The sequence below is a fragment of the Ambystoma mexicanum genome, chromosome 9, assembly GCF_040938575.1.
Source record: "Ambystoma mexicanum isolate Mex_15411 chromosome 9, UKY_AmexF1_1, whole genome shotgun sequence".
NCBI classification, from domain to species: domain Eukaryota; kingdom Metazoa; phylum Chordata; class Amphibia; order Caudata; family Ambystomatidae; genus Ambystoma; species Ambystoma mexicanum.
The window spans coordinates 337,392,889-337,418,752 of NC_090931.1; the positions used below are offsets into that span (position 1 = coordinate 337,392,889).

The following is a 25,864-nucleotide window of genomic DNA, read 5'->3' on the forward strand; positions in this document are numbered from 1 at the left end:
GTTAGAAGGAAGATACAATTTTGCATCTACGGAGGGTAAACCTTCTTTAATGCTTCGCACCGGATCTGCGGCTTCCCATTTTTCCAATTCTTCTTTAGATAATAAATGATGAATTTGTTCTCGAAAATCTAGTTCTTTATGAACTTCACCAACCACGAAATTCTTCTCAGACAAGAGTGACACAGGAGAACAATCATCAGTTTTTTGACTTCCTGGAAAACATCCAGACAGCGCATCAGCCTTTCCATTCAAGCGTCCAGGCTTAAACGTGATTACAAAATCAAATTCTGCAAAAAATAATGACCAACAAAGTTGTCTTGGTGTTAAAGTCTTGGCGGAACGAAGAAAGGTCAAATTTCTGTGATCAGTTAAAACTGTAACTCGATGACGTCCACCAAAAAGATAATGCCTCCATTCTTCGAATGCAGCCTTGATGGCCAAAAGTTCTCTGTCTGTAATTGTGTAGTTCTTTTCTGCCGATGAAAACTTTTTTGAAAAGAATGCCACTGGATGAATCTGTCCAGTTCTTGGATTGCGTTGTGATAATACTGCTCCCATGGCACAATCAGAGGCATCTGCTTCCACAAAGAAAGGTTGATCCACATCTGGATGTAACAAAATGGGTCCAGAAATACATTTTTCTTTAAGAAATTTAAAAGCGTTTTCAGCCTCCTCACTCCATTCAAATTTCACTCCCTTTTTTAATAATGTAGTAATTGGAGAAATTACTTGTGAAAAGTTTGGAATAAATTGACGATAAAAATTTGCGAATCCTATGAATAATTGAATATCTTTTACAGAAGTTGGTTGTGGCCATTCTTTAACTGCCTTTACTTTACGCGAATCCATCTCCAAACCTTCGGGAGATAATACAAAACCCAAAAATTCCACACAATTAGTGTGAAACTGACTCTTTTCTAGTTTAGCAAACAGGTGATTCTCACGCAATTTTATCAAAACCTTCTTCACATGTTCCATATGTTCCTTTTCTTCTTTAGAAAAAATCAAAATGTCGTCAATGTACACAACTACAAATACATCCAAGTATTTGCGAAAGACTTGATTTATAAAAAACTGAAATGCAGCTGGTGCATTACATAGACCAAATGGCATCACCTGATACTCAAAAAGTCCGTAACGAGTTCTGAACGCTGTCTTCCACTCATCACCTTTACAAACTCGACCCAAGTGATAGGCTCCTCGCAGATCCAGTTTAGTGAACATTTTAGCTCCTTGAATTCTATCCAACATAACAGATATTAGAGGTAATGGATAGCGATTTTTGATAGCTATTTTATTCAGAGCTCTGTAATCAATGCAAGTTCTTAGTGTCTTGTCTTTCTTAGGAACAAAGAACAATGGAGAAGCTGTGGGTGATTGTGAGTGTCTAATAAAACCTTTAGCAAGATTCTCTTCTATATATTCTTTTAAAAACTCGTTCTCCTTTTCAGTGAGAGCATACATTCTCCCACAAGGAATTGGTGCTCCTATTTCAAGGTCAATTTTGCAATCAAATTCTCTATGAGGTGGTAACTCATTTGCTTCTTTCTTATCAAAAACACCTTGAAAATCCTTATAACACTCAGGCAAGACTCCAGCTATGGTTCCCACAATATGCTCTTTCACTAACCCGGCTGCTAGGCATACTCCAACTGAATTAGAAATTTCTTCCTGACCTTCCTCAGTTAAACTGACTAAACATTGTTCTTTACAAAAACCTGACTTAAACTCTACAGTTCGCTTACTCCAATCAATTAGTGGATTATGTAAGAGAGCCATGGCATGCCTAAAATAATCTGTAACTGTGGTGCATCAATTAATTCAAACTCAATTTCCTCATTATGCTGTTTCCCTATTTTCATTTCTAATTTAGCTGTCACTTGAGTTATTAATCCCGAGGTAAGTGGTGATCCATCTACAGCTCGTACTTGTTCAGGAATTCTCTTTTTAATTACAGGGATACCCAATCTAGCTGCCAAACCAATGTCAAAAAAATTTCCTGTTGCCCCAGAATCAATAACACATGGTCCACCACATCTTGGCTTACCTTTCCATGAAAAGGATACGTTTATTGTGATGTATGGTACTGCTGTCTGAACGGTATTCGCCACTTGTTGACCTTTTCCAGGAAATAGTTGGAACCTCTTAGGACTACGTGGGCATTTCCCTACAAAATGTGTACTATCTCCACAATATAAACACAATTTTTCTTTCCTCCTTCTGACCTTTTCTTCCTTAGTCAAAGGAGGTCTAACTGAGTTTACTGTCTCATTCTGTGAGGACCCCTTAATCTCCCTTTGTGCTTGTTCTGTTCTGGGACGTTCACTTCTGAACCACACTCTACTCTCAGAGAAATTTCTTCGCTTTTCTAATCTTCTCTCTCCCAACCTTATATCTAATTGAATGACCAAATTAATTAGATCTTCACTAGAGGTAGGTCTCTCCACAATGTTAGATAATGTGTCCTTCAACTCATCTCTTAAACCTCTATAAAAAATGGAAGCTCTTTTTTCCTCTGGCCACCCACTTTCTAACACCAATCCTCTGAACTGTGTGATGTAAGAAACCAACTCCCGATTTCCTTGGCGTAATTCTAAAAGTTCTCCATCAACACTTTGGGAATGTGTTCTTCTATCAAACATCTTTCCAAAAACCACCTTAAACTCCAACCAATTATGTAACTCAGCTGCTCTTCTTTCAACCAAAGGTACTGACCAAGCTGCCGCTTCTCCTGTGAGATACAAAATTAAAAAGGCTACTCTAGAAGTTTCTGTGGGAAATGCTTCTGGTCTGCACATATAGTGTAACTCACACTGCATAATAAACGATTTGAATTTTCGGAAATCCCCTCCAAATCGTTCTGGGGGAGCTAACAGAGTAGAAACTATTGTTCCTCCTGAAAAAAATTGTTCCCCACTTCTTTTCTCTTTGACTACTCTAGATCCTTTGACTTCAATTTCTTCTGGATACAAGGTGGGTGGTTCTCTCTTTAATCCAAAACTAAAACCTGAAGCTTCTGTTAAATCCCCCTTGTTCACCTTACCTTTCAATTCCTCCATCTTAATTCCTAGAGATAAGGTTTCCTTTCTAGTCTCTTTTAATTCAGTTTTTAGTTCTAATAATATTTTTTCCAAGGTTACTAAACTCAACCCTGACTCTGGGTCCATCTTCACTCAGGCAGGATTAGATTCGTGGGCCTTTCATTCTGTCAGAGAACTGAAGAGTTGAATCTTGCAGGATTGGAGCTGGCCCACCTAGCCCCCAAAGCCTGCCTGCTCAACAATCCTATAACGTAAAACTATTGGCCAGGCAAACCCAAGGGGAAAGAGGAATGGATAAACAAACAAACACAGGAACTCTTGCTTCTGGCACTTCTGTTTGTCTTCACAGGAATGTCTCTGGTATTAAGCAATAGAGAACCTAAAAATAAAAGGCAATCTTTTTAAATATTATGCTAATCTCAATTTCTATTCTAAACAATTTATAACTCTGTTCTCATACCTGAAGCCTATGCCTGTATAGCTAATAGGCTATTTTCGTCTGTCTTTTTCTCATAAACAGGAGACTTCTGCAATTGTCTTTTCTTGACCAAACTTTAAATGTATTTTCAAGGAAGAACTTCTTGTTAACTTCGTTTCTTCACTGAATTCTTATTCCTTGCTTACTATAGTGTTCTGGAAATAATTCTCAATTATTACTAGCTTATCTTTTTCGGTTAACAATTTCCACATATAGAAAATGTTTAATATTAAATACCTGGTGTGGGTTTTGCAGAAGATTAATTTCACCATGAAGTCTTCAGGAATTTAATTAGTGGAAAATTCTTTCAATCATAGAGATTCTGTAAAGTTTTCAATTCACATGTGTGAAGCGTAACGAAGATTCACAAGGTTCAACAATCCAAAAGATAGCCGCAACGCAAGCACAAAGAAAATCCCAAAATGGCTGCGACGTACTACGCACTTCCAAAATGGCTGCGACACTCGACGCACTTCCAAAATGGCCGCGACGCTCTACGCACTTCCAAAATGGCCGCGACGCTCGAGCGACGCAATAGGGTCCTTATCACCAGCGCGGGGTTAAAAAACAAACAATACGCGCGCAATAATTACAGTCTCGCGCTCGTAAGAAAAAGGTTAGTATTGTTACAATATATATGTTAACTAAAAACGAGCGAAAACGCTCACATTAATTGAACAATCCACATTTTCACGACAAAAAGAGTTAAGCTAGAATTCAAAAAATAAAATATATATATACAATAAACTGAACCAAATGTCCAAATATAGTTCTCATGACTAAATAAAGAGTTCTTTGAATTTTTAAGAAACAACACTGAAAACTTAGCTTCGTCTTCACTTGAAAAATCTGCCACTCAGCCAACCAAAGCTTCTTGGAATCTTCTTTCTTCTGTAGATCTTCCCTCATAATAACTGGAACTACTACTTAAATCCTGATATATATATTTATACTAAAAGATTGTACTCTACTATAGATTAGTGGAAACTATAACTTTAATCACTGGAGAGAACTAAAACATGACCTATCCTGGTGAAAACTTTAATGAAATGCAGTTGATAGTTATTGGAAACATTCTAAATGACATCACAATGCTGCCTTTTATTAACTACACCAATCACTGCTGGGAAAGTGTTCCACCATCTTGGCTTGGGGCATTTTCATCTTTCTAAATGAAAGTTAGTTAAGGGAAAAAAATAAATAACAATGAAATAGAACAACTAATTACAGGAATTGTTCTACTCTCTAAATAGAATCTATTTACTATTAAAACCACCTTCCCCTTCCAACTTTCCTGAAATAGTATTTGCAACACTATATTCTCCTAGGAATTTTGCCAATGTGAGGTACAGAATGTGAGAACCTGACAACTTGCAAGCAAATAAAATGGCTACTTCATGAACATGTCTAGATCTGTAAAATGTCTATCTTAAAGGCACCATAAAACAAGTGGTGGGTTTTAAAATGTATGAAAAAACTAAAAGGCGAGAGTAGAATAGGCCATTTCAGCTAGCTGATATGGCCTACTCCACTATCTTTAAGGAAGAACTCATCATTCATATTATGCCTTAGTAGCTCATAAAAAGTAATATTTGCCTTTGCTCATTTTCACATAATCATCCATTTTCATTATTTTAAGAGGTGTGATAATACTGCTGGATCATATGAGTTCAAATTATAATTTTTTCTCTTTCAGGCTTACGCGTCCTTGAAGGAAGCCTTGAAGATTTGTGCTACATTCCGGGGGACCTACCTTGATGTGAAGGTCAAAGCGGATGACATCAATTCCAAAAAAAATGAGGAGAACATTAACAATATGTATGAGAAATATGTTATTAACCCAAAATCATTATTAACTAAAAATCTGTTATCTTGAATTTGTTCTTTCTGACATAACACATTCTGCTTGCCAAGTTTTCTAAGCTGCATTTAGTTTTTACCATGTATGATGGGTCTGACAATCTATGCATTCAGTATCTATACAGGTTCAATGTTGGGATCCAAAAGATCCCATATATATGGAACAGGAAAAGCTACATAGTCCTGGTCCGGTCTGAGTGCAGACCATTGCGGTATCAGGGCATATCCTTGAAATTGAGAGACGCAAAACAGCCATGCCAGTGGCAACTATGAAACAGCAACATATCTGGGACAGATTCAATTGCATGCTAGTCTCCTTTTGAAAAGTTTGTTCTAGGGAAACAGAATTGCATGCCAGTCTCAATGCTGAAAGGGTGGTAATTCTGTGGCACAGACAGTCTTATGTCAGGTTTGCTTCCAGCAGAGTCAATGACATGTGAATCTGGTGTCTCAGAGAGGTTTGTGCGGCTGGGACAAAGCCAGTGACATGCCAGTCCAATATCTTGATGGGTGGTATAAAATGTTTTCCCAAGAAGCGGTTGTGTACTGTGAAGGCATCATGAAGCAGGACACAGACCACAGATTCAAAGTTCAAAACAAAACGGTTTATTAAATCAAATGTCAGGATGGTAGGAGGCCTAACTTGCCCTATACTAAGGTGGGATTTCCCTATCTGAACAAAACTAAAGGAACGTCTGATTCAAAGAGTTCAACTTAAAAGTGTGTCTGTGTCCAAAACCTATGCTTGCCCTCACAACTAAAGCTAAACAATGTGTAGGGATGTCAATAATCAAATAAATGATGATTAACACATGGTTCTGAGCTTCTTGCAGCTCCTAGCTTTCTGCTCAGCTCCCCTTCCGCAAGTTCAAGAAAGTTCCACAAAAGTCCCCAAATAACCTTTCTGAAGTTTAAAGCAGTTCTACAAATCCTTGGGAGTCTTGAGGCTTTGTTCTCAAGAAAACCTTGGCAGTTCCTCAAATCTCGGGGTTCCCTTCCCCAAGACTTCAACGTAGCCACTTGTACTTGCATTAGGGCCTCATCAGAAACTTGGCAGTAGCTGAAGAGGAAGGGGAAAAATGTGAGCCAATACGAGCAACATTATGGATGCTGAGGAGGTGCGACCACTGACCAAAGGTCCACCTTAGGGGGGTTATTTGCCTGAGGACCTCATGGTTAGGCAATTCCCTCCCGGGGATAAGGACACAGGTCAGGGATACGGCCCCTTTAACTCCCCACCCCATGAGCTAACATAAGGCTCAGAAATGTCTGCATTGAGGATTATGGGCCTCATTATGAGGTTGGAGGTAGCCATGGTGCTATTAGCGCCATGGTTGCCTCCAAACTCATTTCGACTCCGCCCTGGTGAATGGAGCAAATACCGGTCCATTCCAAGGTTGGCGAGACCGGTAATTCCCCATTCACCAGGGCCATTCCCATTCCCATTTGAGCTCCCATAGGGCTCAATTGGAATGGGGAAGGCGCTAATTGCGGTACCGTTATTAGCTCTACAGTCCCTTTGCGGGTCCCGTCCTTAACGCCTGAAAAAAACAGGCGTTGAGGAAGGACCCGCAAAGGGTACTCATAGTAGGGCGGTAATGGATTACCGGCACCGGTGCCCTTACCGGTGCCGGTGATCCCTTACCGCCCACCTCGTAATGAGGCCCTATTTCTGAAATTATGTGTTATTGTATAAGCTGTAGTTCACTGGACTGACTTTACGCTGGGGCCGTCCCCGCTGCTTAACCTGAACAACAAAGAAAGACTGTGCTCTTCATCATTCTTTGACCCATCCCTCTTGGGACTGTGCGGTTCTGGGCTTATCAGAGCCATAGCACAATCAGAAGGAGACCCCCGGTGTGCGAGGAGGCTGCCTGGGAATCTGTAAGACTGTACTTGGGCTCCAGAAGACTGCAGCTAGGCCAATCTCCAAACTTGCAAAGATGAGCAGCGAGATGCCCAAGAAGCATCTTGTGAGTCGGCAGGAGGCCGGCGCAGCAGAAGCCGAGAGAAGGAAAGGTGGTGCTGTGACCTGCCATGGGTGGCCCGAGCAGTCGTAGAAACTACACCATAAACCACTAGTAGCAGTTGGCCGCAGAGAGAAACTGAACACAGAAGTAACCTGCCCAGGTGGTGGCTGGAAGAAGAAGCAGCAGTAGTAGTAACAGGAGTTGATCGGCCCAGGCGGTGGCCTAGAGAAGAAGAAACTGTAAGGAGTAGAGTCGACCCGCTACCCTCAGTGAAGCCGGTGAAGCATTCCCTAAGAGAGGTTAAGGGAATAAGCCTAAGTCCGGGAGGGGGCCGGGAGGAATGAGCCGTAAAGAGAATAACAAAGTAGTGAACCACTTTGTTTCAAAGCGCCCTGGACAGTTCCACAAAAGAGTGAAACTGATAAGTCAAAAGTAATGATAGGAACATCTTCCTCATCCCAGTGGGAACCCGCAAAGATAAACAAGAAATTAGACTGTTTGGAAACTCGTCTAGAGAAACACCAACTGGGTTAAAGTCTACGCCAAATTTTGTTGAATCAGCTAGAAGAAGGGAGTCATTCTTCCAGGCCCTTGGAAATCCTATAGAATTTTGTGTGCCAACATTTTGTTTGAGCTTTTATGAACTATCAGTTTGTTGAAAGGCTTTGAATCCCGGATAAGGAAGTCATTCTCCTGGATTGGAAGAAGACTGTGTTCTTTTTGGACTAAGGGGTATTGTAGAGATAGGAATAGATTAGGGACTCTGACCAGGACAGTGCCTTTTTCTTTTTTACTTCCCCGGACTTCCTGACACTTGCCAGAGTTTCTTTAGTTTAGATAGGTAAACCCTGTTAAGAGTCAGGGTCAGATAGGTTATAATTGTGTTACAATAAAGGTTTATAGCAATAATTATGACACCACTTGTTCAGTCTCATCATTCCATGTCGCCACAGTGCATGAGGCTGATACTTGGGATAGCGTCCAGTTAAAGGCTAAGCCTTATGACCTACAAGTGAATTCTGAGAAATCAACAACAGCAAGGCACTCGAAAGGACACACCAGTGTATTTTTCTAAGAGGTTTAATCAGTTGCCTGGCTTTCACAAACACAGGTATGTAGTCATTTGGCTAATTATTTAAAACATCAGGGTGGACTTCTGCAGTTTCCTTGACATGAAATATCAGGAATGTGCATTATTTGATCAGAATTGCCCTAAGCACATTTGGCCAAAATATCAACTGTGCCTCAAACATCAGGGGGAATAGAGCGAATTAAGATATTTTACAATTTAGGGGCAGAGACTAGAGGCGATGAGTAGTAAAGGGAGGTAAAATGGGGACATGCCCCAATTAAACAAATAAAAAGGGCAAAGTCGGGATTCTGCAGATTGCAGGTGTGCAGGTGTGCATTTGGGCATCAGGAGCTTTTGGAAATCTAAGACCAGGTTTTCATTCACTTACATTGGCCCTAGGGCTTGAAATGAGATCGATCTAGTGATAAAAACAACACCTTTGCTATCAATGTTCTGAATAGGATAAAGCCCCATTTTAAAAACGTGTTTGTTTCTTAGCAGCATTCTCTTTCCTCTTTACTCTCCATGTTATGTGTTGGTTATTAAGATTTTAAAATGCTCTCTAACATTAAATGATTTGTTTTATTGAGTATGTTGTCCAGCACTCAGGGATCTGTTCTCGTGTGGCTTTGTTGTTATAAAATATGCATGGATACATTCAACAGCCAAAAGCCTTTTTGCGGCAAGATGGTTAGCCACCGATGAAAGTTTTCAATCATTATAAGCAATGTACTATCAACTTGCATAGTTATTTAACTTTTCTTGTTATTTTCCCTAGCCGCTGAAGAAAAGTTTAACCTGCATGTTATTAACTCTTCTTTTTAAAGGATGTTTGCAATCAGAGAATGAGTGATCCCCTTCAAAAGGTTGGCGTTAATCCGTCTACCCTGCTCACTGCAGCCAATTCTCAAACACCATGTGAACAATCTAATTGTGAAACTAAATGGATCTTAGCAGGAACAGTGAATTTGTGAGGGTCTGATTTTGATCATTCTTTTTTTTTCTCGACAGTTCAAAGAAACCTACTGACACTTTATGGAATGTGAAAATGTACGGGCCGCTGGCCGCAAAGTTCACTTGGAGAGAATGGCCACCCAATAAAAATAAAGAGGGAAGAGAGAAAGAGAATGATGATGAATGGTTAGATTCGCCTTGGCCACTACACAGCGCTAAGTGCTTCCAACATATGAACATGTTCATGGAGAGGTCAGTAATAGCATAATTATGGTATACTGCAGGTAAAACATGCAGACACGTTTCTTATGTGATCAGCAGTTGCTTTGCAGGTGGGAGTGCAGCTAAAGATACATTTCATGAATTTTATGACAATCTATTATAAACACATGGGCCCTCATTACAAGTTAGCTGGTCTGGAAAAAAATGCTTGTATCAACGGTTACTGGCAACTTTTCCGGACCGGCAAACTACAAGTCTGCCGGTAGGGGCCTCAAACTACCAGCAGGCCTGACCTGCCAGTAGTTCTGGCCCCTACCGGCAGAGTTTTCACTGAAGCACTGGCACCATTATTAACAGTGTCGTTGCTTCAGGGTTAACATTCCCATGGAGTCCTATCATGGGAATGGGAACTTACTGTTCCTCCGCTGCCCGTAATATCCCGGTATTAACCGGGATATCAGGTTGCGGATACGGGAAATGCGAGTCTGCCAGAAAAAGTTACTGGCAGACTCGTAATGAGGGCAATTGACTCATATAAGTAAATGTATATTCCAAATTGAAGTAGGGTGATCAGATATGTATGTAGATATTGGGCCTCATTATAAGTATGCCGATCTGCAGATAATGTGCTGGTAGTTCCGTTCCCCGGCACGTTTCCGGACCGGCATACTACAAATTTGTGGGTGGGGTGGCTGGATTTACGAGCTGCCGGTCATTCCGGCACCCCACCACCTAGGAATGCAGTATTACTGGCACCGGTATTACCATTGCTGGTAATGCCAGCAAATCCATGGAAAGGGGGGAATTACCACCGTTGTTGGCACTTGGAATATGCTGATAATTCGGTTATTCCAAGTTCCGGTAACGGTATTACCGTCTGACGGTATCCCACCAGATTTACTAGCAGGATAACGGCAAACCCATAATAAGGCCCATTAACTTTTCTTTGTCAACAGTAAGATGTAAGCCATTCTTCTTTGGTACCCATTGAAAGTCAGGAATAAAAAAGTCAACATGAAACATTGCTGGAAGCCCAGATGATCATCTAAATAGGTTCCCAATATGGTTGTACATTAAGTTAAACATTTAAATATTGTAGGTTGGTATATATTTTGTGCAAGTGTGATCTGCTCATAATTTCTTACTAACCATAACTGTAGTTGAAACAAAAAAGGCCAGTCACACTGCGCCAAGAAAATTGCTGGGTAGAAATTGTAGTCTGGAATTTATTTTAGGTGGAAGGACGGCCTGACACCTGTTTCGAGCTTAAGCTAGCTCTTCATCTGAGGCTTGACTTGAGAGTTCATAATACCCAATTAGAGAAGGCAAGCAGGTTGCCAAATAGAAGTTTGACTCTATTGCTTTGCCCTGAAATTGTGTTGTGCTTTTGTTTCTGTTCAGATGATACCGCAATTGAGAAGCAATCGAGTCCAACTTCTATTTGGCAACCTGCGTGCCGTCTCTAATTGGATATTATGAACTCTCAAGTCAAGCCTCAGATGAAGAGCTAGCTGAAGCTCGAAACACTTGTCAGGCTGTCCTTCCACCTAAAATAAATTCCAGACTACAATTTCTACTCTGCAATTTTCTTGGTGCAGAGCGACTGGGACTTTTTTGTTTCAACTGTGTCTCTACCGTGGTAGTATACTGGCAGTATACCCATACCCCCCAGACACCCGCAGCCCTGTGCTACTTTATTCTGTTCTGTACAAGCGCTGTGGATAATTGACTTACTCTGCCAAATGTTTTCTCTCATACCTGTAGTTGGTGTCAGCTCAAACCTTGATTTCATTACCTTGATTTCCCGCATGATATGATAGGTTATTTATAACGTGCTTAATACCCAGAGGTTTCTAAGCGCGGACCCAGGGATCAAACCCGTGTTGCTCTGCGCTGTCTTTCTTCAAAGGCGTGTACGTTGCCCCAGAGCTATCCTCCCGAGCTTGCAAGATGTGCTGCATGTGCAATGTTGATCAAATCCCTTTTCCAGCATATAAACTACTCAACCATACATTTGGAATTGGTAGAAACTTTACTAGAAAGAGAACGTAATTACATTGATAATAATATGTGCATTATTTCATTCATCCATGCATTCGTACATTCATCTGTTCATGAGTTAAGGTTCTAAATAAACATTTACCATGATTGTCATGAAAACTTTAGTGCAATCATAGTATTTTAAAAAAAAATCATACATGTAATCCAACAAAAACTGATATTAACAAATTCATATACATCACCACATCATGCTTCAAAATGTGGTGAAGAGAATGAGATATCATTAAAATTGCAAACCATTATTTTGAATGGATTGTGTCCTCCCACGTATTCCTCATCTTAGATAGATATTCAATATCTTCAGCTTTGCTGCTTCGGAAAAAAATATTTCTCCACCAGAGGGCACTGTGCTCAAGGTTGCGGCGTCGATGTCCCTTGGAGGCCGCCGTTGAGCGTCGTCCTCATCTGTAGTATAAAAGGCTCGAGCCACGCCTGTTGGCTTCAGTTCTGTTTTTTCATATAGTTTTCAAAGATGAGTAGTTAAGGCGTACCCCTTAGACGGTAAGCCCTCAAGGAACATTGAGTGTAAAGACACGTAAACTGTACTGCGGGCTAGGTTGGGAGGGTTGATGAGGAATACGTTGAGGAACATCGAGTCGAAAGAACGTTACAGTTGGTAAGTAACCTGTTCTTCGAATGGATTGTGTCCTCCCACGTATTCCTCATCTTAGAAAGTTATTACATTGATAATAATATGAAGGTGTCAGGAATTCAACTCAACATTCCTGGAGAAAGTGTCATTCACGTTACCAACAATCGAACTCAAGATGGCACCTTCTTGGCGTCATCTACACAAACCGCTTGCAGCTCTAGTCTTTTTACAACATGGCGACCGCATCTTACCGTTCTATATCTTTCATCTCTATGGTTAGGTAAGATGCTTCGCTTCTGTTTGCTGCACAGCGCTTTGCCTGTGTTTTCCTCTGCTTTCTAGCCAACTTGCTTCCTGATACTTTTCAAAGTACTCTCTAACCTTCCTTTCGCGCTCCTTGCACCTTCTGGTCTGTTTACTTTCTTGAAGGATTATCCTTCTGCCTTTGCATTCTGAATTCTTATTCTTCCACCTTCTCTGTTACTTCTGTTTTCGGATCCTCCCAATCTTTTTTGTTTCCTTTCACTTTCTTCTATTATTCCTCCTTCGTTCCTTCCTCTTCCTCTTCTCCATTGCGGTCTGGCTACGATCCAGCCTGGAGTCCTGCCGGGCTCATTCCAGTGTCTGCCACTCTTACCTGCATGTGTTTACACTTCCGCCAAACCGAGCAGGACTACATCTTCTTGCTCTACTCCTGGATCCAATCATCCCTTGCAGCCTGCTGAACTTACCGTTATTCTACAACATAACCATTGGACTTTGGTTGGACTCACCATCTTCCAGGAATTGACTTTGGGTTTTCTTCCCCAAGAGGGTTTTCCAAGGGTGCTGCCCCCCGGGGTGCACTGAGTCCAGTTTCTGGCCTCTGAACATCTTGGGGGACACACCCACTGCATCAGAACCTCTTTACTAATCTGCTGTTACGGACAATTGTGAGTACTGTTCCAATTGTGATAGAAGGGATGTTTCTAGGTCTGGAAAAGATCTGGGGCTACACTAATGTCGGGATTGTCGGGACTCAGGGTTAGCTAGCCTTTTGGTTGTAGACCCTGAGATTTTATCCGGGTCTACAACCAAAAGACCCAGGCTATTGCCCCCTAGCCCCTCTAGCAGCGCCTCTGATAATGTGTGCATTATTTCATTCATCCATGCATTTTTACATTCATCTGTTCATGAGTTAAGGTTCTAAATAAACATTTGCCATGATTGTCATGAAAACTTTAGTGGGATCATAGTATTTTTTTAAAATCAGACATGTAATCCAACAAAAACTGATATTAACAAATTCATATATATTACCACATCATGCTTCAAAATGTGGTGAAGAGAATGAGATATCATTAAAATTGCAAACCATTATTTCTATGTTTCAAATGATTGTTTTTCACGCAAACCAGAAACAATGGGCCACACATACTTCAATAACCTGTGCTGAAGATAAAAAGCATAAATCCATTGCTCAAGAGCAAGTTTTAACATCATGATGCCCTTGTATCAACAATGCCCTTGATACAAGGGCATTGTTCTTCAAGTAAACACTGATATTTGTCTACTATGTGTCTTTAAATCTTACATGCATTGATGTGGCAAATCCCTAAATGTTATCACTTCTCCCCGGGCGGGGGACTGTTCCCATTAGGCTGCTATCCGATAGTCCCCCTGGGGGGCGACCCCCTCCCTGGAAGAAATGAGAACTGACAAGGGAGAACGCGGTATACACACCATCATGCTGTCAGACATGAGTAATCCAGCTCTAAATATAGGACTCAGATGCCCCCATACTCTCTTTCTGCTTTTGCTTCTACTAGCTTCCTCATACATAGTAATTATGGATAACATGCAGATGAGACTATGAAGAGGAAGAGTGAAGGAAGAGTGAATGTGGATGACTCCCAAAGCACTGCCACGGAGAAGAGCAGAGCGATACAGAGCCCTATGCAGAATCGATACAAACATGCTACCTATTGGAAGCTAGGAAGAGACCAGGACATAAAAACTGACAAGGGACTCTCCTCGAAGTCTCTCTTGCCCCAGTGCAGCTTTACGCTGGAGAGCGGAGTGCCGTGGTGAGGTCCAAGTCAGACCCGAACGCCTGGAGCATAAAGGTAGAGAACGACAAGGCGGGGAAGAGCCACGACTTACCTGGTTTTGGGAGAAACCGGCATCCGGTGGCAGAATCCAAGCACCTGAGTTGTCCAGGCGAGACCCGGCGTGTGGCGAGAGGCCAGTGTGGTGGAGCCGCTGAGAACCGAAGGAAGACCTCAAGAGCCCTGGGGAAGCCGCAGAAGCTTGCCAGATTTTCAGAGGACCGGAACCCTCACAGACCAAGTACAAAGGTATGCAGAGGGGGACCGGGAAGGCACTGGGAGACCACATACGCTCTGGTTGGGAGGAGGTACAGAGCCATCTTCCTTGTGCCAGTGGGACCGAAGAGAGCAACAATTCGAGAACGAAGGGGGTGAAACAGCGCCCCAAAGAAACTGAAAGAGAGGCCTGGCGGAGAGTGAAGCCGGCTTAGCTAAGAGACATCATCAAGTTGAACCTTTGGCATAGGTTACGAGAAGTACAGAGGAAAAAAAACCTTTGGAGCAAAGCACGAGCGGTCCAGGGGAAGAGAACCTTTGCCATATGTTGCAAGAAGACCAGGGGTAGAGAACCCTGGCACAACTTGCGAGAAGTCCTAGGAAAGAGACTCTCTGGCACAAGTCACGAGTAGCCCAAAGGGGGGACAAACACCCTTTTGGCACAAACGATGCAAAAACCAGAGGAAGGGAGCTCTATCCTTTGGAAAGAGATAGAACTGTGATAAATAAGACTATTGACAAGGAGAACATGAGGAACGCTTGGAGAAGGGAAGCGCCTTCCTAATATCCATTTTGAACAAATCACAGGAAGACCAGTGGAAGGGAGTCGTAGCCCTTGGCAGAAGATAGAATTGTGATAAAAAGACTTATGGTAAAGGGAACCTGAGAAACGCTTGGGGAAGGGAGACACCTTTTCAATATTGTTTTGGATTTTGGAACTTTGAACTACTTGAAACATCCCAAAGAAGAGAGTCATTCTGTTATTAGTAATGTGTAGTTTAGTTATAGGTTTTCTGTTGAAGTGCAAGGGATGGAAATAGGGCAGTGGACTTCAAGCCTGATTCGAGCCTCCTGACGTGTTTTCTGCCTTTGTTTGGACTGATGAACCTATCAATGCATTCTGTGCATTCCAAGGTGTTTTAAAACTGGGTTTTGGCTGTTCTCTTATTCTCTCTGCCTGTTTTGAGCCCTGTTGTTTGTTTTTGAGCTGGTTTTTGACTGATGAACCTTTCAATGCATTTTGAGCCTCACAGGGTGTTTTGAGCTAGTTTTTGGCTGATTAACATTTTTAGAAATACTTTATCCTTAGTTTTGTTTGAGGTAGGGAACCCCCTCCTAGTTATAGGGACAGGTAGGGTCTTTCCTTATTTTCAGTTCAATAAAAGTCTTTACCAACAAGCATGCCCCCTTTGTGTCCCGAGTCTACTTCTGCACCCTTACATATGATGACAGGAGTGGGGTGTTAACCAAGTTGACATAAACTATGGGGCTCAAAAGAATTTACAGAGGAATAATCCTTACAATAAAAGAGTCCAAAGGAATTGCAGTGTGCTGTGAGTTTTCTGCTTCTGATTGCATAGTCACGATCAAGAAAATACTTGCTGAACAGTTACACATTGTAATAGAAAATCAACATCCCCTATACAAAGGACATCTCCTAGCATCAGGACAAAAATGAACAGACTATTCTATAGAACCAGAATCAAAAATTGGTCTGAAAGTTAAAGACGCAGAAGGAAGGCCTAACATCAGTTAATTGGGAATAAAATCCAACCAAAGGAAGCCCAAAACTACTTCTTTAGAACAAGAATCAAAACCCTTTTGCACTAGCCAAACGCTAGAGATCTCAGAGGCCATCGATTCTCCCGGTTTCGAGGGTGAAGAGTAGACACATATTGTTCTCTTTCACTAAAAGGCCTGACCCATAAAAAAAACGATAGGAAACCTCTTGGATTAATTAGTCACCCATCAAATTGAGGCAGAACGGAAACATCAAGAGGGTCTAGACCAATTAATAAGGAATCAACAGAGACCTATTCTTCTACACATGGTTTTACAGTTATATCAGGAGGGCGAAGATCTGGGAATTATTTTCTTACATTTGTAGAGTTTGACAAATCAGTTCCATTGGGATGAGGAAATTAAAGCTTGCTATTTAGTACCTTTATTTAGAGGAGCACTTCAGATAGCCTACCAAAGTCTAAATCCCCAAGGAACTAATTCCAGGAAATAAAACACAGGCTCCTAGAGTGGGTGGGTCAAACTGACCATGTCTATTGACAGACAGATAGAGCTTCCAGACTTAATCGCAATGAAACCCCATTGGAATTCGGAGCCCACATTCAGGATGCCATGTCTTAGTGGATTGTGGAAAAAAACTTTAGAAGAGGTCATAGAAGCCCTCCCCCTAGAAAAACTTGTAAATGTACCACCATAGCTACAATGTCCGGTATTGCAGTTGGACATACTCATTCTAAAAACAGCTATTGAGACTTCATAAGCTCATCCAGAAGCTACTAAATAAATACGAGCCTTGCAGAGAGGAGAGAAGGTCCTTAAAGGAAAAGGGAACAATAAGATAATCCTGGTTAAATATAATAAACATATCCTTGACCAACAATATAAACCTCTGTATTCAAGAGACCGCGAGATAGAGGAGAAGAAAGAAAACCTCCTAGTCCCTTGAAGGAAAATCCTAGTATAGAAGAAATGAAAGTATTCCCTCCAGTGAGTCCCTTATGTTTTTCTTGTGGAGCCAGCGGTCATATGGCCAACGCTTGCCTGAGAAATCAACCAAAGGAAGAACCTATTGAGATTGGTTGGTTAGATGTGGAAGAATGGGAGGTGGAAGATAAGTATGAGAAAATGGAACTTGAAACTGTTAATAATTACTTTGGCACTACAGAGGCCATTGAAGTCCATGAACTTGCTTGGGACAATGGCCACATGGTATCTGCCTTAACTGACTTAGATAGATAACAAACTGCCATCCAAGCTGATTTAATAAAGGCAGATGAAGTTAGTTACATAAAACCAATCAAAATTACTTGTTTTCATGGTGATCACGAGGTATATCCTCGAACCCCTGTAACTTTAAACATCCAGGGAGAACGGCCACTGTCATTGTGATGAGTATGGTGATGTCATCACTACTTCTATGGGGACAAATCCCCCTCATGTGGCAAGGGAAAGGCAGATGCTTCCTGATCTTTAACCTGGGGGTGGCTCTCTCTGGCCGGACCAGATGAAAGAGGGCAATTCTCAGGGTGGGGGAGTAGACTCACTAGGTCAAGGCAGGCATGTCCCTGTTTCTTTAGCCTGTTGTAACACCCAGCTACCTTCCAATTCTGGTATGATATACTGTGGTGTGGGTGTAGAACCTCCAGTCATGACCAATCGCCAACTGTATTTACATTCCCCTTTGCTTGATAACACTGAAACAAGGAAGAGGACTGGAGTAAAGAAGATCACTAAAACCAGAAAGGAAGCACTGCACTCTAGTTGTTGGAAAAGGTTAACAGGTGCCGGGACATTTAAAAACATCACACCTGGAAAGAGAGGGAGGCTAACTTCTCTCGACGTCGGTCGGAACACAGAGGAAGAGCAGGCTCTAGTGCGGAGTGGAGAAGCTGCTGGAGGTACTGTCCGGGGAAGTCTGGAACCGGAAGGTTCACCATGGTTGTGCCACAGACAGCAGGAGCTGTCGGGTGACGAAAGAGGCAAAGCGGGAACCGGAGAGCAGATGTTACACCCTCCCAGCTGGCAAGCAAGCTGTAGTGAGAACAGTGAGACGCGATGGAAACCGAAGCAGCTTGCGGAAACCGGTGAGCCCAGAGAGTGAGGTTGGGATGCTGGGGCGCATTATGGCAGATGTTGTGTACCGTTGATGAACCTGGTAATCCCGAACAGGGGAGCTGGGATACCGGGGGCCATTGGGCAAACAGAAAAAAGAAAAGGGTTTGCTGACCCAATATATGAAAAGTATCATTAAAGAATCTTTGAACTATATAAAAGAGCATGTGATTACTGCTAAGAAGTACGAGTCTGGACCCGCTCCCGAATGCTGTACCAATTAAAGTTTTGGCAGGAGAGTAAACCAGGCATATAGCGAGTCTGGGACCCACACCCAAGTGACGAAATAAGAAAGTCCTGGCAGGAGGCCAAACCAAGCATATAGCAAGTCTGGGATCTGCACCCAATTGAACAAACAAGAAGGTCCTGGCAGGAGAGTAAACCAGGCATACAGCAAGTTTGGGACCTGCACCGTATCAGGACACAGCCAAACGCGACACACGTCTCAGCATGTGCATCGGCTCTGATACAGTCGGGCACGACACGCTTTCCAGAGCGTACAACACTCGCTGGCCCGTATAGCACCTTTGTCACCAATGTCAGCATTCATCTGCTGATGGTTCCAGCATCCCACATAGTGCCACCTTTCTCAGATAAGGCGCAGACACAAACTGGATCATTAAGGCATCTTTATTCACTGCCTTCCAACATATTACTTTGAATGGATTGTGTCCTCCCACGTATTCCTCATCTTAGATATTAGTATCTTCAGCTTTGCTGCTTCAGAAAAAAAATTCTCTCCACCAGAGGGCGCTGTGCTCGAGGTCATGTCGTCGATGTCCCTCAGAGGTTGCTGTCAAGTGTCAACATCATCCGCAGTATAAAGGGCTCGAGCCGCGCCTGTTCGCTTCAGTTCCGTTTTTCCGATAGCTTCTCCTTCGTGTCACGAAACAGCGCTTCAGTTCTTCGAACTATGTCTACCTCGTGGAATCTTTCCATGCCAAAAACTGGCTTTAAAAAGTGTCAGAAATGCGGGAAGAAGATGTCAATCACCGACCCCCATCGAAATTGCCTCTGGTGTTTGTGTCCGGACCATCGGGTTGACGAATGCGGTTCCTTTCAGGCAATACCAACAAAGCTCTTAAGAAACGGTGAGGTAAACTGGCGATGGGGGAAGAATCCTCAAAGTCGTCTTCGAGAAAAAGAAAGACTCAGGGGAGTCGAGTGATAAATCTCAACGAGGAAATCAAGATCGAGGAGTCGGTTGAGGAAATCATCCTCTTCTTTGTCAAAAAGATCGAAGAAAAGGCAACACCGATCTCCCTCTTTCTCATCTTTGTCATCTGAGACAGGGGTTATCACCTGCCCTTCAAGACATGATTCCCATACAAGTGTGAGGCTTTTAGAGCCTTGATGAAGATGAGAATCTTTGAGAATGCGGCCCAGACCCCCTTGAAGAATTCTTGTGAGGACCATGCCCCAGCTCATTCTAAAAGTGACAGAGGGAGGTCAAAGACCAAACGAACAAATTCTGACGAAAAATCATTGAGGATGTCATAGAGGGAAACCTCTCGGATACCTCTTTCAAAAAGTAAATCACGCCTACCAGTGCATTAACCGGAGGCAACCCCTGACAGAATGACACCAAGTGCCCAACCGCCATTAGAGGCGGTGTCGAAGGTATCCTCGACGCCTCTGTCGAAGGCCTACTCGACACCAATATGAAAGGCGTAGACAGTTCACACATCAACGCTTTCATCAGGGGCTCCTTCGACGATGTCGAGGGCTCCTTCGACTTTGTCAAAGCTTGCGCCGATAACATTGACGCCATCTACGCCTTTATCGAAGTGAACTCTTAATTTTGGCACCCAAATCGACTTCTTTGTCGAAGCCAAGGTCTATGCCCATTGAATCACCAAGTAGAAGATTTCATCCTGAGTCTAGACAGGATTTTTTCAGATCTATGTCTTCCATTTTTGAAGAGCAATCCTCTGAAGAGGAGATCTTGCCTTCTGGTGTTATATTTGGGACAAAAGATGTTCCCAAGGAGTAAGTTGATCCTCACTCTAAGATGGCTGACCTGTATGAATGTCTACAGACGGCAAGTGATCTGGACACGTCTCCTGAGTTGGATTTTGTAAGACCTGAGTCTGCTGATCATGCAGACTCAGGATATAGGAGACTTATGAATAAGGTGACAGAATGCATGGGCTGGAACAGAAGTTCCCCTACTTACCAGCAGGATGATATGACAGACATTCTCTCTGAGGGTCCTCAAAAGGATCCTGTCCTTCCCTTTCACATAGTTTTGCAAAAGAAGATGATGGTTGCATGGGAAGCCCCTGAATCAGGGCCTGCAGCAAATAGAAAATTCACCAGCAAAAACAGGCCTTCTTCTTCTGATCCTGAATACTTAACAAAACATCTATCACCTGAAAGTTTAGTGGTCCAAGCAGCCACATCCACTAGACAGAAGGCATAATCTACAATTCCCCCAGATAGGGGTGACAAAAAGATTGATACGGTTCCATGTGTTGAAATCATGGCAAAAATGGGCGTGAACACAAAATATTGCAGCAAAAATGCCGTGGTTTTGATGCTGCAATCCATGTAAAGGATGAGGGGGACACCCCTGCAACCACTGGACCCCTTATGCCATTCAAGGAGAGTGGTGGACACTCTTGCAACTCCCGCTCCCTTTAAATGGTGTAATGGGGTACTCCTTTAGCGGGTCAAACCACAGCATTTTTGCCACGATTTTATTTACAGGCAGTATTTTTGCCGCAATTTTATCACTGCATACCGATTGATACATGGTCTCGCAAGATTTTCTCTTTGGGAAGCATGGCCTTAAAATCGACGAATGTGACTTGCACCCATGCAAGATTCACATACACCCTGTGGGATTGTATGACAGTGGGGGCTGAATATATTCCTGACGGCGAGGAGCGAGAGGTTTTCTTGCGATTGTCAAAGATGGAAAGGAGGCTATGCGGGAATACCTTCAATCAGGACTGGACACTGCTGACAGCATCAGTAGGTCCATGGCATCTAGCACAGTGCTACGCAGATTTGCGTGGCTGAGGAAGTCGGGCTTCGCATCTGATGTGCAGGCCAGGCTACTTAACATGCCATTTGACGGCTTGAGGTTGTTCGGCAGCAAGGTGGACGAAAGTCCTCAAAAGCGGCAGCTAAAAAGATGGAGGATTGAGACCCACCTTAGACTTGAGAAATTTGAACAAGTTCCTCAGGGAGGACAAGTTCAAGATGTTCACACTTTCTCAGATACTTCAGGCTCTTCAACTCCAAGACTGGTTGGTATCATTTAACCTTTAGGATGCTTACTTTCATGTGCCGATCCATCTCAAGCACAGGAAGTACCTAAGGTTCGCGATTGGCAATTCTCACTATCAGTTTCGAGTTCTGCCATTCGGGATGACCTCCTCCCAGAGGGTCTTCACCAAGCTGATGGCGGTAGTGGCAGCTAGTCTCGGGATAGGTCATGTCTACCCTTACCTGGATGATTGGTTAATCAGGGCACGTTCACCCGAACAAGCCCGGGAACATCTGAACATGACCTGCTACTTCCTACACAGACTGGGCTTCTCTCTCAACTACAAGAAGTCAAATATGATATCATTCCAAAGATTCCAATTCATCGGAGCAGTCCTGGATACTTCCTCGGGCAAAGCCTCGCCTCCCGAGATGAGAGCTCAGCACATTCTGCAGATGGTAGCAAAGTTCCAGAATGCCCAGCTTCTGCCGGCCTTCGATTTTCTGAGGTTGCTCAGCCTCATGGCATCCTGCATTTTTCTGGTGCCAGAGGCCAGATTGAGAATGAGATCCCTTCAATGGGCCCTCTGGACTCAATGGTCCCAATCTTCGGGGGATATGTCAGATCTTCTGCAAGTTCCAGCCATAGTGGCTCAAGATCTTCTATTGTGGGCGTGCAAGGAGAATATCCTCAAGGGAGAATCTTTTTGGCAACCATGGCCGGAGATAACAGTAGTGACGGACGCCACACTCACGGGGTGGGGAGCCCACACCAACGATCTGACAATCAGCGGTCATTGGTCTCCATCAGAGTCCACACTACACATCAACCTTTTAGAACTGAGGGCAATCAGACTAGCGCTGAAGGCTTTTCTGCCCTCTGTACGGGTAAAGATTGTCCTGATAATGACGGACAACACAGTGGCCATGTACTACCTCAACAAGAGAGGGGGCATAGGGTCACTACCACTGTGCAGAGAGGCAATGCAGCTCTGGTTCTGGGCAATGCAAGAAGGAATCTCTCTTTCGGCAGTTCACCTAGCCGGAGAGCAGAACACGGCGGTGGACGCTCTGAGCAGGCAGAGCACAGTTTCTCACGAGTGGGAACTAGCACAGGAAGTCCTTCAAGAGGTCTTTGCCCTTTGGGGAACCCCTCAAGTGGATCTGTTCGCGACCAGTGTCAACAGGAAATGTGAACCATACTGCTCAAGGGAATTTCCTCCGAGAGGAGCTCTAGGGGATGGGTTCGTAGGGGACTGGGAATTTCCACTCCTATATGCGTTTCCTCCAGTCCCTGTGATTCCTCATGTAATCAGGAGGATGAGAAAGTTCAGGAAATGCATGATCCTAATTAACCCGGATTGGGCCAGGAGGATATGGTACCCGGACCTTCTGGACATGTCCATCTGCCCTCCAATACGTCTTCCACAAAGAGAGGATCTTCTCTTGCAAGAGGAAGGTCGGGTTCTCCATACAAAGGTCAAGACATTCAGCCTTCACGCATGGTTTCTGAGAGGCTGAGATATAAGGATTGGGACCTCGCGGATGACGTAATGGAGATTTTGCTTTCGGCCAGAAGGCCAGCAACAAAATCCTTGTACCAGTGTCGTTGGAACATGGTCAGTAACTGGTGCAGGGATAAGAATGTGGATCTATTCTTATGCAATACTCCTACAGTACTTTCTTTCCTTTTACACTTGGACAATTTGGGGCTCCAAGTTGGTACAATAAAAGGATACTTAGCAGCGCTATCTATTTTTAAGCGCTCCTCAGAAGAACTATCTTACTTCAAAATGCCCTTGATTATTCAGTTCCCAAAAGGTCTCACAAATGTGTACCCTCCAACCCCTTTTCAGGTACCCGTCTGGGATTTAAATTTAGTTTTAAAATTCCTCACATGTATTCCATTTGAGCCCTTACATTCTTTCCTGTTAAGGCTCTTTACTCTAAAGACAATACTTCTAGTGGCAATTACATCAGCCCGCAGGTTTAGTGAGTTGCAGGCGCTCTCTTGTAAACCTCCCCACACCATTTTTCATAAGGACAAGGTTACTCTTCGAGTCAAACCCTAATTTTTGCCAAAATAGTCTCTGATTTTCACCTGTCACAAAAAATCACTTAACCTTCCTTTTATCCTCCTCCTCATGCAAGTAAGGAGGAAGAAAGGTTACACAGATTGGACCCTAAAAGGGCTCTCAGTTTCCATATCTCCAGATTGGCTAAATTTAGGCAATGTGATCAGATCTTTGTGGGATATACTGTACATAATTTGGGTCTAGCAGTAACCAAACAAACATTGTCCAGATGGATAATTTTGGCAATCACTGAATGCTAGAGGATGGTTGGAAAAGATCCTCCAGATGGGCTGAGGGCTCATTCAACCAGGGGCATGGCAACCTCAGCATCTCTTCAGAGGGGTGTCCCAATGCAAGACATTTGTGCAGCGGCCACCTGGTCCTCTATGCACACTTTTGTGAAGCATTATTCTCTAGATTCAACATCATCAAAAGGGGGTCTCTTTGCCAAAGCTGTCTTTCCTACAGTCCATGATTAATACTTTCTGGTACTCCCTCCTCCAAATTCATACTGCTTTGGGAGCCTAAGATGAGGAACATGTGGGAGGACCTAATCCATTCGAAGAACAAGTTACTTACCAACTGTAACGTTCTTTCGATTGGATGTTCCTCCCACGTATTCCTCATCGACCCTCCCATCCTACCCCGCCGTACAGTTTACGTATTTTACACTCAATGCTCCTTGAGAGCTTACGGTCTTAGGGGTACGCCTTATCAACTCATCAATGGAAAATATATGAAAAAACAGAACTGAAGCCAACGTGTGCGGCTCAAACCCTTTATACTGCGGATGATGTCTACGCTCAACTGAACCTCCGAGGGACATCGACGACCTGACCTCGAGCACAGTGCCCTGCTGGTGGAGAGACATTTTATTCCGAAGCAGCAAAGCTGAAGATACGAATATCTAAGATGAGGAATACGTGGGAGGAACATCCAATCGAAAGAACCTTATAGTTGATAAGTAACTTGTTCTTCTAAACCATAACCCCTCCCTTTCCATCCAACCCGCTGCCCGTGGCTTCCGGCGCCCCCTCCCATCACCTGACACTACATGTGATAAGGCAAAACACTACCCTATGGATGATTTGATGGATTACCTTTCTATGATTTTACTGAAAATACTTATCATAAAGTGTAGAAACGATTTCTAGACTATGGGGCTCAGTCTGGGTTTGCCGGTAGTCCCGCCTTACTGTTACCAGTACCCGATATTCCGGTATTACTGGGATATTACGGGTGCTGGCAACGGCGGTAAGTTCCCATTCCATGGAGTCCTGTAGGACTCCATGAACTGGGTTTGCCGCATTCACCGGCACCGGTAGTCCCGGTGCCGGTGATTAGGGAAATAATTTGCCGTTAGGGGCCTGAACTCCCAGTAGTTCACTGCCACTACCAGCAGCATTGGAGTGTGCGGTCCGGTATTACCAGCATTTTTTCTGCATTTTTACCAGACCGGCCCACTCGTAATGAGGCCCTATGAATTTGAGAGGCCTTTCTGCCACAGTCGGGTTGATTTAAAGGATAATTGTCCTTTTGCCAAACATGATTACTCCTACATTCCTGACCCAGACAATGGATTTGATTCGGGGATTCAAAAATAGGTGACTTGTTTTCTGGGTAAAAATAATAATATTTATTATTTGCGTATGCAGATCAAGCCAGTTGCTAGCAATATCGCGTCGAATTTCCTGCAGGCAGTTATCTAAGGCCAAGTAGGGAGTCCACTTATGCAAGGGTAACCCCAGTGTAAGTGCTGAATATGTCACCCCTGCCCCACTCCATCTACCCAACCTCCCCTACTCATCTTCACCTGAGTGATTGGCTATATTTTTTTTGCAAACATGTATTGCATGTATTTGTTTAATTGTTAGAACTGAAGTAAACCAGGACTACAGCTCCCAGAATTCATTTGGTTGGGAGATGAAAACCTATGACGGGTTAACCTGTGTCTTGTTTCTATGGAGTTAACTGGCGTTACATCCTCTGTATTAAAAATATAAACGGTAACTCTGATAACAGCAAATGTTCAATTGTTCAAGCAACTGGAGATTTAAGAAGGTCTCCATCGCTCGGGTCTGTTGACTGGAGGCTAGGCATATTTAACGTAAAAGATGCCACCTGACATGACATACATAAAGCATCCACTCTCTACATTGTCTGGGTCGCTAATAAGAAAGCATCAACGATATATGCTTCTCTGAAAAAATAAGCTTTGCATGTAAATGTTAAGACATCATGAATCATTTCGGATGTAACCTAAGAACCAAGTAGCTAGAACATCAAAACCTTAATTTAAAAAAATGCGCAGCCTGGATATTGTGTAATGAACAAATTAATCAATATCCAAATGCATGAATGGATTAAATCATAGGTCAAATTGTCTTTAT

General features: G+C 43.1%; 1 protein-coding gene across 1 annotated transcript in view; it reads left to right on the top strand.

Annotated features, from left to right (window-relative positions):
- The window catches only part of LOC138487325 (uncharacterized), a 2,513,852-nt gene that overhangs the window by 152,646 nt on the left and 2,335,342 nt on the right, over positions 1 to 25,864 (top strand). Inside the window, exons 9-10 of the mRNA XM_069613924.1 lie at positions 5,216 to 5,337; positions 9,433 to 9,627. Coding sequence (XP_069470025.1) covers positions 5,216 to 5,337; positions 9,433 to 9,627 — 317 coding nt within the window. The remainder of the gene's footprint in view (positions 1 to 5,215; positions 5,338 to 9,432; positions 9,628 to 25,864) is intronic.